The sequence below is a fragment of the Prinia subflava genome, chromosome 19 (assembly GCF_021018805.1).
Source record: "Prinia subflava isolate CZ2003 ecotype Zambia chromosome 19, Cam_Psub_1.2, whole genome shotgun sequence".
Classification (NCBI taxonomy): Eukaryota; Metazoa; Chordata; class Aves; order Passeriformes; family Cisticolidae; genus Prinia; species Prinia subflava.
This window is the reverse complement of record NC_086265.1, coordinates 5,703,974-5,718,693: the sequence shown is the minus strand read 5'-3', so window position 1 is coordinate 5,718,693 and position 14,720 is coordinate 5,703,974. Positions and strand designations below refer to the sequence as shown.

Sequence of the window (14,720 nt, the reverse complement as noted above, 5' to 3'; positions counted from 1 at the left end):
CAGCCATGTGAATATAATCTGTGGTGTGTACAGAAGAATACGAGAATATTTTAAACAACCATTTAAGAACATTTACTTAGGTTAAAAAGTGGTTTCCTTTAGTTAAGCCAGTCATAGCTGAGATCATGTCTGTGAAAGCCCACTAAAAACTGCAGTGGTGCAAAAAATCCTAATCAAAACTTGGTAAATTCTTTGAGAAACTTGAAGGTGTTTTACAAGCCTTAGGACAAACTGTAAACTCATGTCAGAATCCAATCTGAATTCTTGTGGTCAGCTTGTGAACTTAGAGTTTATAATGGAAATATGGATGTAACAGATTCTTAACCATATCAAGACCAGCAGGTGTTGCTATAATATATTAAATGCTGTGGAGCCATCAAATGAGCTGCACTTGAGAATTAGTTCAGGATTTTCTTAAACCAAATTGTTATTTGCTAGGAAGATGTAATGCTGTGAGAGATTTGCAATAAGAATATTACTGAAATAATCAAAGCACTTGAAAATTTCAGATTTTGAGCTCCTTCTGCTGAGTGACTAAGAGACTTCTGCTACAGCTTGAGTGAAAGATCTGATCCTGCACCTAGGCATTATTTGTGTTTAGGAATCCAGTAATGTAGGAAATAACTAAATCCTGTGCATATTTTCATATTTGGAAGAGATGACACTGCAGAAATTTGTGGCATCTTCTTCCAGGGATAAGATTAGGTGATGGTGAAACTCCAGCTTAGGTTTTTTCTGCTCAACATAGGTCTCACTGGTGATCCTCAAAAGACCAGGGGAGATTTCCTCTAGGACAGAAACATATTTTCTCAAAGAAACTGCACTTTCAGGGGCCTTGCAGAAGGTGAGCAGCAGGAGGGTCAGCAGTAGGACCAGCAGTGGAGAATTTATATCTCAGGAACACCTGAGCGGGACTTTCCAGGTTTCAGTGAACTCAGGGAGGTTGTGACTTTTGCTAGATTTTGAGTTGGCAGCTCCTGAAACCAAGAAGGAAGAATGAAAGGAGAAAAATTCCCAGCAGCAGGATATATCCTATGGTAAGCAACCCTCCAAGTGAGATGGGTTTATCTTCTTGTATAAAAGGAGGGTCACTGTGAACATGAACTGAGAAGCTCTTGAAAGGGCATGTTTAATGCCTGTAGAGTTAATGAGTTAATGGGTTTGAGGTATTATCAATTTAGACTAGCTGTAAAGAATAAATATTTTCTGACGAGGGTGCTGGCATAGGTTGCCCAGAGTGGTGATGGCTGTCCCATCTCTGGAAACATTTGAGGTCAGCTCAGACAGGGCTCTGAGCAATCTGATCTAGTTGAAGATGTCCCTGCTCATTGCAGTGGGCTTGGAGCAGATGGGCTTTTAAACATCCCTGCCAACCTAAACTATTCTATGAGTATTTCTGTGGATGCCTGGCAAGAACTTCTCTTGCCTGTGGATGTGGTCCCAACCGTGTCATTTCCATGTAGGATCCCAAGCCAGTGCTGTACTGGGAAACCCACGGAGCTGAGCGCGTTGCCAGCTCTCCCTCTTGCGTGTGAACTTGTTTCATCTCTTTCCCACCGCTGACACGGGCGGGGCATCACCTCCCCTCCAGGGCTGCACCGCGGCCAAGGACACCTTGGTCCCGCCGCCCTCCGGAGCTGCCCGCGGCGCTGCTCGGGCAGCACAGGCGCTCTCCAGGGTGGGCCGAGCGCTGAACCGACCCCGGGCGGGTTCGGCAGCGCGGAGCCCTCGGCGGCGGCGGGGCCGCTCCGCAGGGCGCGGACGCGGGCGAGGCGGGGCGGGCGCGGCTCCGCCGTGTGCATGTAGATGAGATCCCCCGGAGCACGTCACCGCGCACCGGCGCTCTGCGTTCGGGGCGGCGGACAGCCGGCGAGGGCGGGCGGGCGGGAGCCGCCGGAGGAGCAGGAGGAGGAGGAGGAGGCTCGGCGGAGCAGCAGCGCTCGGCCCCGCTCCATGCCGCCCTGCCCGCCGCGGCGCGGGCCCCGCGGGGCGACGGCGGGCGCGGGGCGGGGAGCGGCGCGGCGGTGCTGAAGGACAGCTCCGCTCCCCTCGGCTCCGCTCCCGTTCGCTCTGCTGCCCCTGGCTCTGCCGCCCCTCGGCTCCGCTGCCCCTGGCTCCGCCGCCTCCGGCTCCTCGTCCCCCGCTCCGCGCCCCGGGCGCGCCCCTCGCCGGGTGGCCGCGGGGCCGCCGCTCGCCGCGCCTGGATGCGCCCCCCGCCACCGCGCCCGCGGCTCCCATGGCGGTGGCACGGAAAATCAAAACTTTGTTGACGGTGAACATCTTGGTCTTCGTGGGCATCATCCTCTTCTCCGTGTACTGCAGGATCCAGGACCGCTCGCAGGAGCTGGTGCAGATCGTCCGGAGCGCGGACCGCCGGGCCAGGAGCCGCGGCGCCAAGGTGGGCAGCCTGGCCGACAGGGAGTCCATCCTGCAGCGCCTGGACCACCTGGAGGAAGTGGTCTACAACCAGCTCAATGGTACGAGGGGCGGGGAGGGCATGTCCTGTGCCCCGGGAGGGTGCTGCAGGCTGGGGAAGGGACCCCGAAGTGTCCCCCGGGCTGGGGATCGGAGCCCGGGCACCGATCTCACCCACCCCAGCGCTGAAGTGCTGGAAACCGAGGGCAAGAGGTGATGGCGAGGTTTGCTGGAGGGTCGAGTCTCCCACCACCACCCTGCCTCTCTGGCAGCTCTTGGTCCAAAGTCAGGAGTTCCTCGATAGATGCAAAGTTCAGGAGGCTGCAGTTCAGGGGTTTCAGGATCAGAGGAAGTCCCTATGAACTCTACCAGTTTTTACAGTTTGCCTGGATATCTTAACTCTCCATAGGAAGTTGTTTGTATAGCAAATACAGTGTTAAATTATAGCTGAAAGTCGTATACTTGGTTTCAAAACTACTTTAAAAACATTCTGCTGAGTTCTAACATTGTGCACTATTAATGGTCTGTTTAAACATAGCACCCATATGTTTCCGTAATGATTTTGCTATTTAAATTTGCTACTGTCATTGATGAGGAGGGGAAGCATACACCAGTTCTTTTTATGACTTACCATTCTAATTCACCAGCCTTGAAAAATACTGCTAGGTAAGCAAAGAACCCTTCCACAGTAGTTAAAACAGGCTAAGCCATCAAAGCTGTTACAGGACAGATAACATTTCATACAGAAACTAATTCTTCAAAATGAGTGCATTTGTATTTGCATAGATTTGTAAAGTTCTAAGTGTGAGACATCAAAGAATAAGTATGTGATTAAATACAGCAGTGTTTTGGACAAGAAAAGGCTGATGGAGTGAACTTTTGCATGAAATTATAATATAAATGCAACATTTAGTGTTTTGCAGCAAATAAAATTTTCCATGTGAATATGTTTAAGCAGAGCAAATGTGCTTCTAGGCTGCTTGTGGAAATCTTACTCGTAACATTGATTTAAGAAAGGCTACTGTAGCCTCAAAATGCAGACAAATAGGAGGGCTGGCATAAAGTATGATTCCTATTACTACTTTGTGAATGAATGTATAAATCTAAGTAAGTTAGGCTGTTATGGTAATATGCAGTTTGTGCCAGCAAGTGTTAGGGAACAGGCATCCCCTCACGCTCTCCTGTGGATAAACAGGGCAGAGAGAGGGGGAACGTGGAGTGGGGTGTTAGTCCCAAACCCACACACTCAGGAATCAGAGGGAAAGTGTCAACACCTGAGTTTGCTAACCATGTTCTGGAATGGTTTTGAAGAATGTAAGATTTAAGAGGAAAATCCTTCTCGTGAATTCCACAAAGCCACTAAGTTCCCAAACTATATTAGATCTCTACTCAAGACCTATCCGTTGTGGTTCAATGAATGAGGTTTTTTTGGCCCAAATAGATTTGTTCTTGGTGTTGTTCATAGGAGAGATTTTGGGAAGGGTTTCCCTGTGCTGTGCTCATGCCAGCATAGCATCCCCTGGAGAATCAGCAGGAGTCCTCAACGTGCCAGGCAGGCACCATGGCATGCAATGACTGGAAGTTCTCTGTAAAGCATGCCTCTATTTTGGGAACTGTTTTCTTCATCTTCTTTAATTTCATTTATTGGATATGGATCTTCATGGTGAAATTACTTGAACTTAGTGCTACATTGCTTCTTCAGGTCATATGAAACACTGCAGGCAGTCTTCTTTTCCTGAAAGTTCTTACACAGGAAAATACAAGAAGTTTTACAAGCTGAGCTGTTCAAATTTCCTATTTATTCCCCTTAGTTTTTCTCTAATGATTGTTGTGGTTTTCTATTATTACGCAGTGGTACATTAACACAGATTAATTATTTCATCATCATTTTGAAAAAAACCACTTTTTCTCCCCCATCATGTTTGAACAAAAGCAAAAAGTCCTAAGAAATTAGAAGGTGCTCCACTGAAATCATCAGAGTTGCATCGCTGTGAATGAAATCAGGACTAAACATCTCTATTTGGGTTTAGCTCGCTGTTATCCTGTTTGTAATATCATGACTCATTATTTATGCCATTAAGGGGCATAAATTGCTGCTCAGGATTCAGGGGAGGCTGTGTGGCAAGGCTGGTGTTACACAAACGCTCCGTGTGCTCTGGAGCTCTGCAGCTTCACCTGAATGCTGAGCAAGGCTTCCCAGCCCCTGTCCTGTGCGTGCTGCCTGATCACAAGTTTGGAGAGATGACTGAGGCTGTCTTGGGTGTTACTTTTTCATGAGGTGGGTCAAGGTCTCTTCTGTGTGGAGAGACAGATTTGGGTAGGCAGATTTTATTCAGGAGGAATATGAGTTCCCTGCATACCAAGAACCCCTCAAAGCATCAGGAGGCTGAGTCCAGCTCAATGTAATCATTGCAGCAGGTCAGCCCAGCCCAGTATTTCAGTGCTCTGCTCTTGGTCCTTTCTCTTTTAAATCAGCAAATTTAGAGCTATCTATTAACTATATTTTTGCTAATATCTCAGTGTTCTTTTATTTTATTTTTCTCTTCTATTCAGATGAGACCTGAACTCATAAAACTTACCTGAATTTTCTATGGACTCTGTTGATGATCCAGTGCAATAAAAAGTCACTCTGTGAGAGACCAACCCTGCAGCTGCACAGAATTTTGTTTCTGTCACATATATTTGTTTACATACAATCAAGGAAATGTTATTTGGAAGCGTGTACCTTCTGCAAGGAAAACAAACACAGGCAGTAACATTACAAATGTAGAAAGAGGCAACCCAAAACTGATCACTTGAGAACTCATTAACTTTTCAGTCTGAATAAAATCAGTGAGTGCAGTGCCTGTGGAGGTGCATGCAGAACGCAGAGGACCATGCATGGAAGCCAGGAGAAAGCTGGTCCTTGCAATTATCTTTGGCAGAACAAGAGTTTTTAGAACAGGATGAATGAGAATTGCCATGATTCCCTGCAGAGTCGTGCAGACATGCACCCAAACAATAGTTTTCATTTGGCTCGTGCTCTGGTTTTTTATCAACTTGGGAAAAATGGTATTTCTGAAAGCTTTCCTTTTGCTCAGCTGCTGCTGGGTTTGGTGGAAGCAAATGAACAGAGCATGTAAAGGGAAAGGAAAGCAATGAAACGTGTCAGTGGAATTTTCTTGGTGAGACTTTGTATTACCTCCTGATGTTTGACCTTGGGTACAATGTTTATTTTGAAAAACAGAGTTATTATAGAGCTAGTTGAGCAATCCTTTTTTCTTTATTTTTCTGCCATGGTATTGTTATTGATGGATATATTTTATTGTCATTCAACACAGAACTCATACCAGCTAGACTTGGTAGCAATTCATTAAATGCCATAATGATAGCACCTTGGTATTTTTTTCCTTTTCCTAGTTATTTTGTAAAAGGGAAAAATTAAAAATTATTTATTTGACTGAATTTTTTCCCCCTAATCAGTTTTGCATCTAAGTCTGTTGCTAATGATTCGCCATAGAGGATAAAGAACTTTTCATGCCCCAAGTAGAGCATAACCTTTCATGCCAAAAGCAATTGAAGGTCAGACTACGATTTCAGACTAATTGCCTTTTTCCCTTTTCACTGTCTCTTTCCAGTAATACACAACAATCAATACAGCATGTAATTAGATTTCATTCAATCTGCAAAGATGAAGAGAGCTTTCATCTTCTCATTATGTATTCTCACATCATGTCTTCCTACCCATGTCTTCTACACTAGACCCCTTTGACCTGTTCTGTTTTAAATGTGGAGGGATAAGTTTGGGGTATTCCCTGGAATTTGACACGTTATCATTCCTTACACATCATAATTTGATTGTGCTCTCTTTGGGAAAATTAAATGCAATAGCAATTTCCAGTGTGACCAGTGGGGTTTACATTACATATGCATTCCATGGAGGAGGCTGGGGAAAAAGTGGACAATTCACATAATTGCAGCACAGAGGCTTAAAATGATGGAAATAGCAGGTCCTGTGTGTAGAGTACTGATTCCTGCTGACTGGGACTCCTGATTTTTAGAGTGCTCTGGAAGCCAAGTGATTGCATTTAAAATTCAGCCTGGCAATCTGCATAGGTAAAAGTTACAGTAGGATTTTTAAAAGGGCAATTTATTCTTCACAAGCTTGGAACTGGTTGAAAATGGGTCCAAATTCCCACGTTTGAAAGTAAAGGTTGGGAACAGGCTGCAGGAGAGTTATCTGAATATCCACATCACATGTCCACGTTGTCAAAAAGAAGTTTTTACAGCTGGCAGCTCTCAGCTGAAGAGCAGTTCCTTGGCAGAGAGGTAAAGCCACACGTGCACGGGTCACATTTAGTGCAGCCTTGTACCAATGAAACTTCTCATACCCACACGTTTCATAACTATTTCTATTTTATGTGTTTATGGTCTGCTGTTAACATACATCAGGCAAAATTAACACCTAAACACCTCCAGAAACATCAGCTCACTTGTGGGTTGTGCTCTCAGCCATGTGGTTTCTTATCCTGGTGATGGGCTTCTCTTCACATGGCCTCAACTTGAGGACATTTTTAAAGAAGTTCGAGGTCAGTTCTCATGAAGGCAGGAGGGAAAAATACTAATTTTTTTTTTTTTAAGTTAGACTGCCATTTCTTGGTTTACCTCACAGTGTTTTCTGTTGTGCTGGGTCATTTTCTTGAGCTTGTATAAGTCACCCTTGCTCCAGGCTTGACCTTCTGTATTGCAAGGTGATGGTCAAGCCCAACAGACCAATTTCCCCATCACACTTGCTTTGGTTGTGTTAGTCTTGATTTATGTAGGTGAGGGAACTCACAATCAGTGCTTCCAGGAAGGTCAAGGTTTTATTCCCCAAAACAGCAGAAGGAAAATGTAATGAGCCAATATTTGGATAGCCCCTATATGAATATAAGGTAATATTTGAAATAGTATTACTCTATTTAGGCACTTTAGGGAGAAAAGTTCTAGAAGTTTAGTTAAAAAAGAGGGCAGGTCTCTTTTGTAAAACAGGCAAAATTGCACTCATCTCTGCAAAATATTGACAAATACAAAAAAATATGTCTCCATTCTGGCAGCACATCAGTGATTTTAAAGTCTTTCCCTGTACTCTGTGTTTCATATAGTGGTAACTATTTTTTTATGTCATGTTTCTGCTTTTTGCCTTTGTAGCTGGGAAGAAAGCTTATTTTGACAGGAAAAAGAAATCATGTGGTAATTTTATCATTGACTCATTTGTGTGGAACTTGAATCATTTGTACCACATGAGATTAAAAGCAATGTTTACAGAGGCAGAAAGGAAACCTTTGCCTGATGATATTTTTGTTGCCTTTTCAGCTGTATTCCAGTTCAGTATCCTTCCATTTCTTTGTACATTTAGTTGGAATTGGAAAAGCAAATATGGGTCTGTCATCTTCCCAAAGAGGAGCTGCTCTGTGATGGTTGCACACCTACAGCCACTGCACAGGTTTAGAGGATTAGAAAACCTGCCTTTAACTTAATACCCTTGATAGAGAGAGGTGGAACTGGTTTTTGAGTTTAGGGGGTTTTATTGTTTGTTTGTTTGATGTTTTAGTAAATAAAGGCAGGTAGCAGTTAATCCAGGAGCATCATTTTAGATTTTTAGAATCTTTTAGAAAGACACTGAATGTGTGGCACTTATCCAAGTAAACACTGAGATTTATGAAAGGAATGAAAATAAATGAGTCATGTTTAACAAATCTGCCTTTTTTAATGCTCCTCTCTAACTTTACTAATGGGCACTCAGTTTCTCTTTCTCAGCATACTTGGCATACCTTTTTATTTTTGTTGTTGTTTGTGGGGCTTCTCTTGGTAGTCATTACCATCATTTCGTTTAAACCAACACACTGAAGGACAGAAAAAAGAAAAAGTAGAAAATAAAAAGAGTCTGTGATGTTGTGGATAACAGGAAGGAAGAGAGCCAGTGACAGCAGAGCAGCTTCCAACCTTGTTGTAGTCCTATTGATCAAAACTCTCCCCTGAAATGAGACACCTCGAGTTCCTGAGAGCAAAAGGCAGAGAGATCCTCCCAGTGACCCAAAGTCATCTTCTCCTGAGAGCACCCAGCTAAACCAGCCAAATACTAATTGGATCTGTCTTCTTTTCCTAAAACCCACTGCTGTGGTGCCATGGAAATGGCTGTGAATATCTGAAAGCTTCATAGGTGGAGGAAAATCCCATTTCTAGGCCAGCAGGGCAGGTGCAAACAGATTAAAAGCTGTCTTATTGCCCTAGAGTTTCTATCCTTTCAGGTGTTCTGGAATATCTAGGTTCTCCAGACAGTTTTGAAGACAAGATAGAGCACAACTGGCACTTACTGGTTACTCAGCAAGTCCTGTAGGAGATAAAAAGGGTGTAAGGCCATTTCCTGAGCCAAGATTTCTTGATTTATGCAACAGAAGGCAGCAATGATGCACCTTGTTCTAGGGCCCTCTGATTCAGCTGGGGTTGCTCTGATTTAAATACACAGTGGTGCTGCTGGGGATAAAGGTGACAACCTTGGTTCTGCTGTTTGTTTCTCTGTTTGATCTGCTGGGATTTCAAATTCTTATTTCTTGAAGTGACTTCACACCTGTGATCTGGTGTAGGTCCAGATGAAGTGAGCTGTGTGTGTGTGCCCATCTGTAGATGTCCAAGGAAGTGGTATTTTGGAGCTGAGTTCTGCTCTCTTATCCCTCTGGTTTGGTGCTCTCCTCCCACAGTGAGGGAAGGGGACTTGTGCTTTCTGCAGGTCTTTGCTCTAACCTTTTACTTCACCTGCTTTAGCTAAGTTGGACTCCTCGCTGTGCATGGAAAGAAGTCCAGCAGCTCCTTTTGTGGGAAATCCAGTGGAATGGATGTTCCAGAGGAGCCCTGCCCCTCTTACTGCACTTGTCAGGCCATTTTATACCTGAACAATTCTGTGTTTAATTTACTTGGATGATTTGTTCTGAGGGATCTTCTCACTAACCAGGGATGAGCCTGGGGCCATGAATTGTTTTGTATCTTTGTTGAGAGCAGCCTTTAGTGAAACAATGCAGCAGAAACGGGCTGGTTTTGAGAATCTCTGACAAATGGCAAAAGGCCAAATTTTTTTTGTTGTGGGTTTTTTTTTTTCCTTCAAATATGTCCTTGATTATTGGCTTTGAAGGAGAGTCTGAGGGCAGCAGCAGGGTAGAGAGCTGAGGAGACAATAGAGAGATTCTGCTTTGTCATCATGCGCAGTGTGGACGCAGAGTTCTCTTGGGGGCTGAAGAGTTGTTGAAGTAAATGAGCAAAGTGTTTTTACAGAAGGTGAGGATATAGATTTCTGAATATCTTAAGCCTTGTATCGCCTCCTATGGAGCCATTCTCTAGAAGCACTTTCACTTGCCACTGGTCTGATTTATATTTTTAATACATGAGCTGTAATTTGCATGTCATCCTGGGAGAGTGGGCAATGATGAAGAAAACTAAAACAAGGAAAAGGTTTTTAAAAGAGCTTCTCTTTAAGTAGCTTTCTGCTGCTCAAAAATGGTTCTGTCAGGCAGAGCTATTTGATGCCAAAGTACTACAGGACAATGTTACCTGTTTCACAGCACAGTATTTGGAATTCCAGTGGCTGGAATCACATTTAAATAACCCAAATTTGGTGGATGAGGACACAAAGGAACATGCTTGGCTTCTGGGAATCTTTAGTGTTCATTTGCTTCAGTCTCAGCCTCCTGGGCTGCATGTGAGAGCAGCAAGCCCAGGAGGCTGCTGCAGCACCAGGACCTCCTCTGATCAGAGAACAGCCCGGGTAAAATGGCACAGCTCTGGCACAAACCTTGCTCTGGCACAAACCTCGCTCTCCCCCAGCAGGCTCCTGACGCCTCCTTCCCCTGTGCACAGCCAGGACAGCTCCGTGGAGAGCAGCTCTTTGTGGAGAGGCCTGTGTGAGCTGTGGGTGACAGCACGGAGCTGCTCTCTCTGGGTTCCCAGTGCGTCACTGGGCTTTGCTCCTGGGGCGCTGCTGGAAGCCCTGTCTGTGCCTGAGTCAGCAGCTGTGTCTCGCTGGGAGTCTAAGCCAGGTACCAAAGTGCCACTGCTTTCTAAGCAAAGTGCAGGTGCTGCCAGCCCTGCTGGGCTGTGCAGGGTGACAGACACTGCTGCCTGCCCGGGGTGACTCCTCCAGTTGGTTTTTATGACTGCAGCAATGGTTCCAGTTCTCCTCAGCTCACCCGTGCACTCAGTCCTGTTGAAACCAGGTGCCCAAATTAATCTTTGCTATTAATGCAGAGGCATCAGCACAGTCAGTAGTTATCAGTACAGTAACTCCAGGAGTAAATTTGGCCAAGTGAAGGCATCTTTGCCACAGGATGAAGAGTAGGTTTGGTAGTCATGATGATGTGTATGTCTCACAAAGGATGAAGCCTTGCTGTGTCCCTGTGCTCCTTCATTGTGGTTGAGAGCAGGGTCCTTCCTCCTTGAAGGGTTTGGAAGAATTCCCCATTCTAGTAGAGATCTGGTGACCTTTGAGGGTTTTTGCCTCTGACTCCTAATTCTGGGGGCTCTCATTGCTTCTGTGTTTGTGCTGTTTGGCTCCAGTTTGCATTTTGCAAAAAAGAAGTTCTCAGACCAGGTCAGATTTGCACTTCATCGTGGCTGTCTTGCAGTGGTACTGCAGGAGCATTTCCAAAGAAAAAGGGAGTTTGTTGCATAGAATTTTGTTTCTCTTGGAAGATATCCATGAAGACAGCTGGAAAGCTCTTTCCTGCAATACTGGGGAAGTTTGCTGCTTCTTTTTTTTTTTTCCTCTAGCATTTTTGTTGGGGTGGTAGGGTTAATTGGTTGTTTTTCATTTGGATTTTTTATGCTGGTTTTGTATTTTATTTGGCAATGGGGCCTTACTGCCCTTTTAGAAATTGAGTTTATTTTTTCTACAGTTCTCATATGCCTCTAGGACGAACAGCTTTTGTAAATAAAAATGTATTTTTCGTTATGTTAACTCATTTTCAAGCAAGCCTTGTGTTGTAGCAGATATTGGTGGTATTCTTTCCTGTGCACACTGAACTGAAAGCAGTGATAAGACTAAAAATATCCCCAATTGCAATAGCATTGTATAACCCAAGGGTTAGTTTTCCTCAGGATGAAAATTTGCAGTTGCTCTATAGATTCCTTGTAAGACAGATTTCTGGTCATGCAGCCATGTGTAAAATGAGGCTACTGATAGCTGCAAAGTTCTGTATCTGCAAAACTCAGCCCCACTGGTGGCTGCCACGAGCAGAATTGAGCTGGTGGCCAGTGCTGACACCCACTGCTCTGGTCTGAGCTGCTGGTGCAGAGCAGGGACCGGGCACTTTCACACCTCTAACAGGAGGAGCAGCTTTTCCAGCACAGAGCTGTTAATGCTGAAACCTGCTGATGGATTGCAGGTGGCTCCATGTAACAGATGGGAGTGGGGCATGAGGGGAGAGCTGAGCATGTTGGAGTTATTAAACAGCCTAATGCTAAGCTGCCCAGCTGCTGGAAGAGTTGATGCTTTCAATTTCCACAAGCTATGAGTGGGTTTGGAGTGGAAAAATGGGTGTTTGGGTGGCTTAGGTGTGAGCCTGTGCTAGCCTTGGGTTTGGAAACCACTTTTATTTTTTGGTAGTTCTGTTACATAATTTGTGTGTCACGCGGAGAATCCCCAGGACACAGGTCTGTGCATTTAGGCTGCTGACTTTTGAAAACAATCACAGGGATGTGGGCAGCCAAATTCTCCACTGGAGCTACCTTTCTTCCAGGTGGCCAGTTGTTTCTACCACTCTTTAATGAAATTTGCATCTGCCAGAAGTTGCAATTTTCTCAGCAGTTGAAAATGGTTTTTGTTTATTCACTGCTAGTATTGCAAGAAGCAGTGAAAACGTCTGCAGGTATTAATTATAAATTTCTTCAATTTAATGTTTGGCAACCTCACTCAACACATCCTTCATGGGTTCCTCCTTCAGGCACAGATCTGACCATGCCAGCACCTGCACTGAACACTTCACCCTCAGCTCTTCCAGCTCTGAATACACAAACCCAATAATCTTTGATTTTAGACCTGTGCCAGCCTGATGCTCCTCCTGAAATAGATCCATCTGGCTTAATGCATTTCCATTCAACAGAAAATTAATTCCGGAAGGGAAGTGCCTTTTATAATGCTTGTATCCAGTGGGGCTGTGTGTAAAACCTTCTGTTTCCTGAAAGAGTCCGCTTGGTATGGGTCCCATATTCATGGCCATGTTCCCATTCCAGGCCCACATAACTCAAAGCCAGGCTGCAGAAAGCCCTCTCAGATGAGGTCATGGAACGAAGAAATTCTTCTGTGATTCATTCTGAACCTGATCTGCCTAATAACTGGATTCTTTGTCTCCCTCTTTCTGTCACACATTAAAAAGTTCACAAAGTGAGAAATTTCAGTCTTCTTTGCACAACGAGAAGAGTGAACAAAAGATGGGCATAAATGGAGGAGAAATATTTATGAGGGAACAAAGACATGGCCTTAACTTTGAAGCTGGGCTGGAGCAGCCCAGCATGCCAGGGGACACGGGCTGAGCAACGCAGCCCTCAGAGAAGGAGATGATCACTGCAGAAGGATTTTTTTGCATTGTTTAGGCATCTCTCAGCCTTTAATCATGCTGACAAGAAGCTGGGGCACGAACAGAGCCTGAGAGACACAGTGGAGCCTGTGGAAGAATGAGGGCAGTGTGAAATTTTCCTTGTTGCAGTTGCTGATGGTGGGTGAAGTGCTCAGGAGTGAGCTGGGGTCAGGGTCTGTGCCCAGCTCATGGCAGAGCTGTTCTGGCCCTAAGAGGAGATTGAGCTCCCCACGGCAGCACCACATAGGACAGGTCACTCAGCCAAACCTCAGTCTGACAATCCATCCTAACGTGGCTGTTGAGAGTTACTGTGGACCAGTTTCAAGAGGGAAAAGCTCTTGTATGGCTTCCTTATGGCACTGAGCACAGGACAGCTCATGCGGGATCAGCACCAATTAGACATGACTAGGCTGAGACACACTGTGCTGTGTGTACATAAAGCAAAATGATATTTCCGGATGGAAATTCATTTTAGAGGCAGAAATCAGCCTCTGATCTTCTGGTTTTGTCCCTGAGCTGGAAGGAGATGCCTCTAATCTGTTTGATGGGTGATATTGCATGCCTGTGGCTCCTCAGTGCCTCAGCATATGGTTGTGAAACTAGAAGCTGATTATTTTCAAAAGTGTTTTGACAGATACTGAACTGACAAATTCCCTATTAAAAAGAGAAAGAGAGGTTTTGTTTGCTCCTCTGCTCATGAGGCTTTGTGGGTTTTAGGATCATACCTTGCTTTATATTCATTTCAAAGGTGGGGAGGGAAAAGCACTCGTACTATGAGCAATCAGAAGGACTAATTTTTTAATTAATTCCAGGGGAAACAGGCAGAGCTGTATGGAGTGATGTGCCCTGCTGTCATGGTGCCTCACTTCTAAGCCTGTATTCTCCCTTTCCAAGGGAAGGAGTGATAGTCTGGCAAATCAGGCATTCCCATGTGAATTTTCTGTAATATGGAAAAGTAGTTTTAAATGGGATCACATGCATTCCTCATTATTTCATTAGGAATTCCCTAATCTGTGACCAAAACCCAGGTTCTTTTATCAATTACCCTGGTTCTCATCATTGCCACTAACCCGACGAGAAGCTGAGTGTGCAAGCTCCCAGAATCTGGAGCTGGGGACAGAAGGGGTCAAGAAAATATTTGAATTTGCTGAAATACAAGTCTAGACACAGGAGCCCTGGCCTTCATTTCCAGGGGGGCTGTCCTGTGCTCTTTATCTGTGGTGACAGCTCATCTCTCTGCTCCCCTGACCCTCATCCCCTATCTGTGTCCTCAGGTTAACTTTGTGATTCTGTTAATCCCTGGTGTGTACGACAGCCAGGCATCCAACAGACCTGGACACCCAGTAATTAACACATTTAATCCTAAAAACATGTGTTTAGTTCCTTGAGCAGCTAAACCAAGAAAACTGACTTTCTTGTGGGTTGGCATCCCACAGGTGAATTCTTGGGTGGTCTCTAACAGCTCCCACAGGTCTCTTGTGTTTGATGTTCCACCAAACCTCTTCTCTCAGTAGGAACTTTTTAATGGCACTTTCTTCCCAGATGTCAGCTTCTGTGACACTCACAGAAATGCAATTTTTGGAGACCTCTGACTGTCTGCCAAGCTTTGGCTGAAGTTAGAAGCAGTCCTCGAAATCTAACAAGCAGAGTGAAGGGAGAGTATGGAGAGACTGATAGACAAATGGAGATAGCATAATCCCACAAAAGGTTTTTCTTAGCAAA

The 14,720-nt window shown here is 44.9% G+C and overlaps 1 protein-coding gene across 1 annotated transcript in view; it reads left to right on the top strand.

The window, feature by feature from the left end:
- Positions 1–1,889: 1,889 nt before the first annotated feature.
- GALNT9 (polypeptide N-acetylgalactosaminyltransferase 9) overlaps positions 1,890–14,720 on the top strand; it is a 125,464-nt gene continuing 112,633 nt past the window's right edge. The window contains exon 1 of the mRNA XM_063416164.1: positions 1,890–2,477. Coding sequence (XP_063272234.1) covers positions 2,237–2,477 — 241 coding nt within the window. The 5' untranslated portion in view covers positions 1,890–2,236. The remainder of the gene's footprint in view (positions 2,478–14,720) is intronic.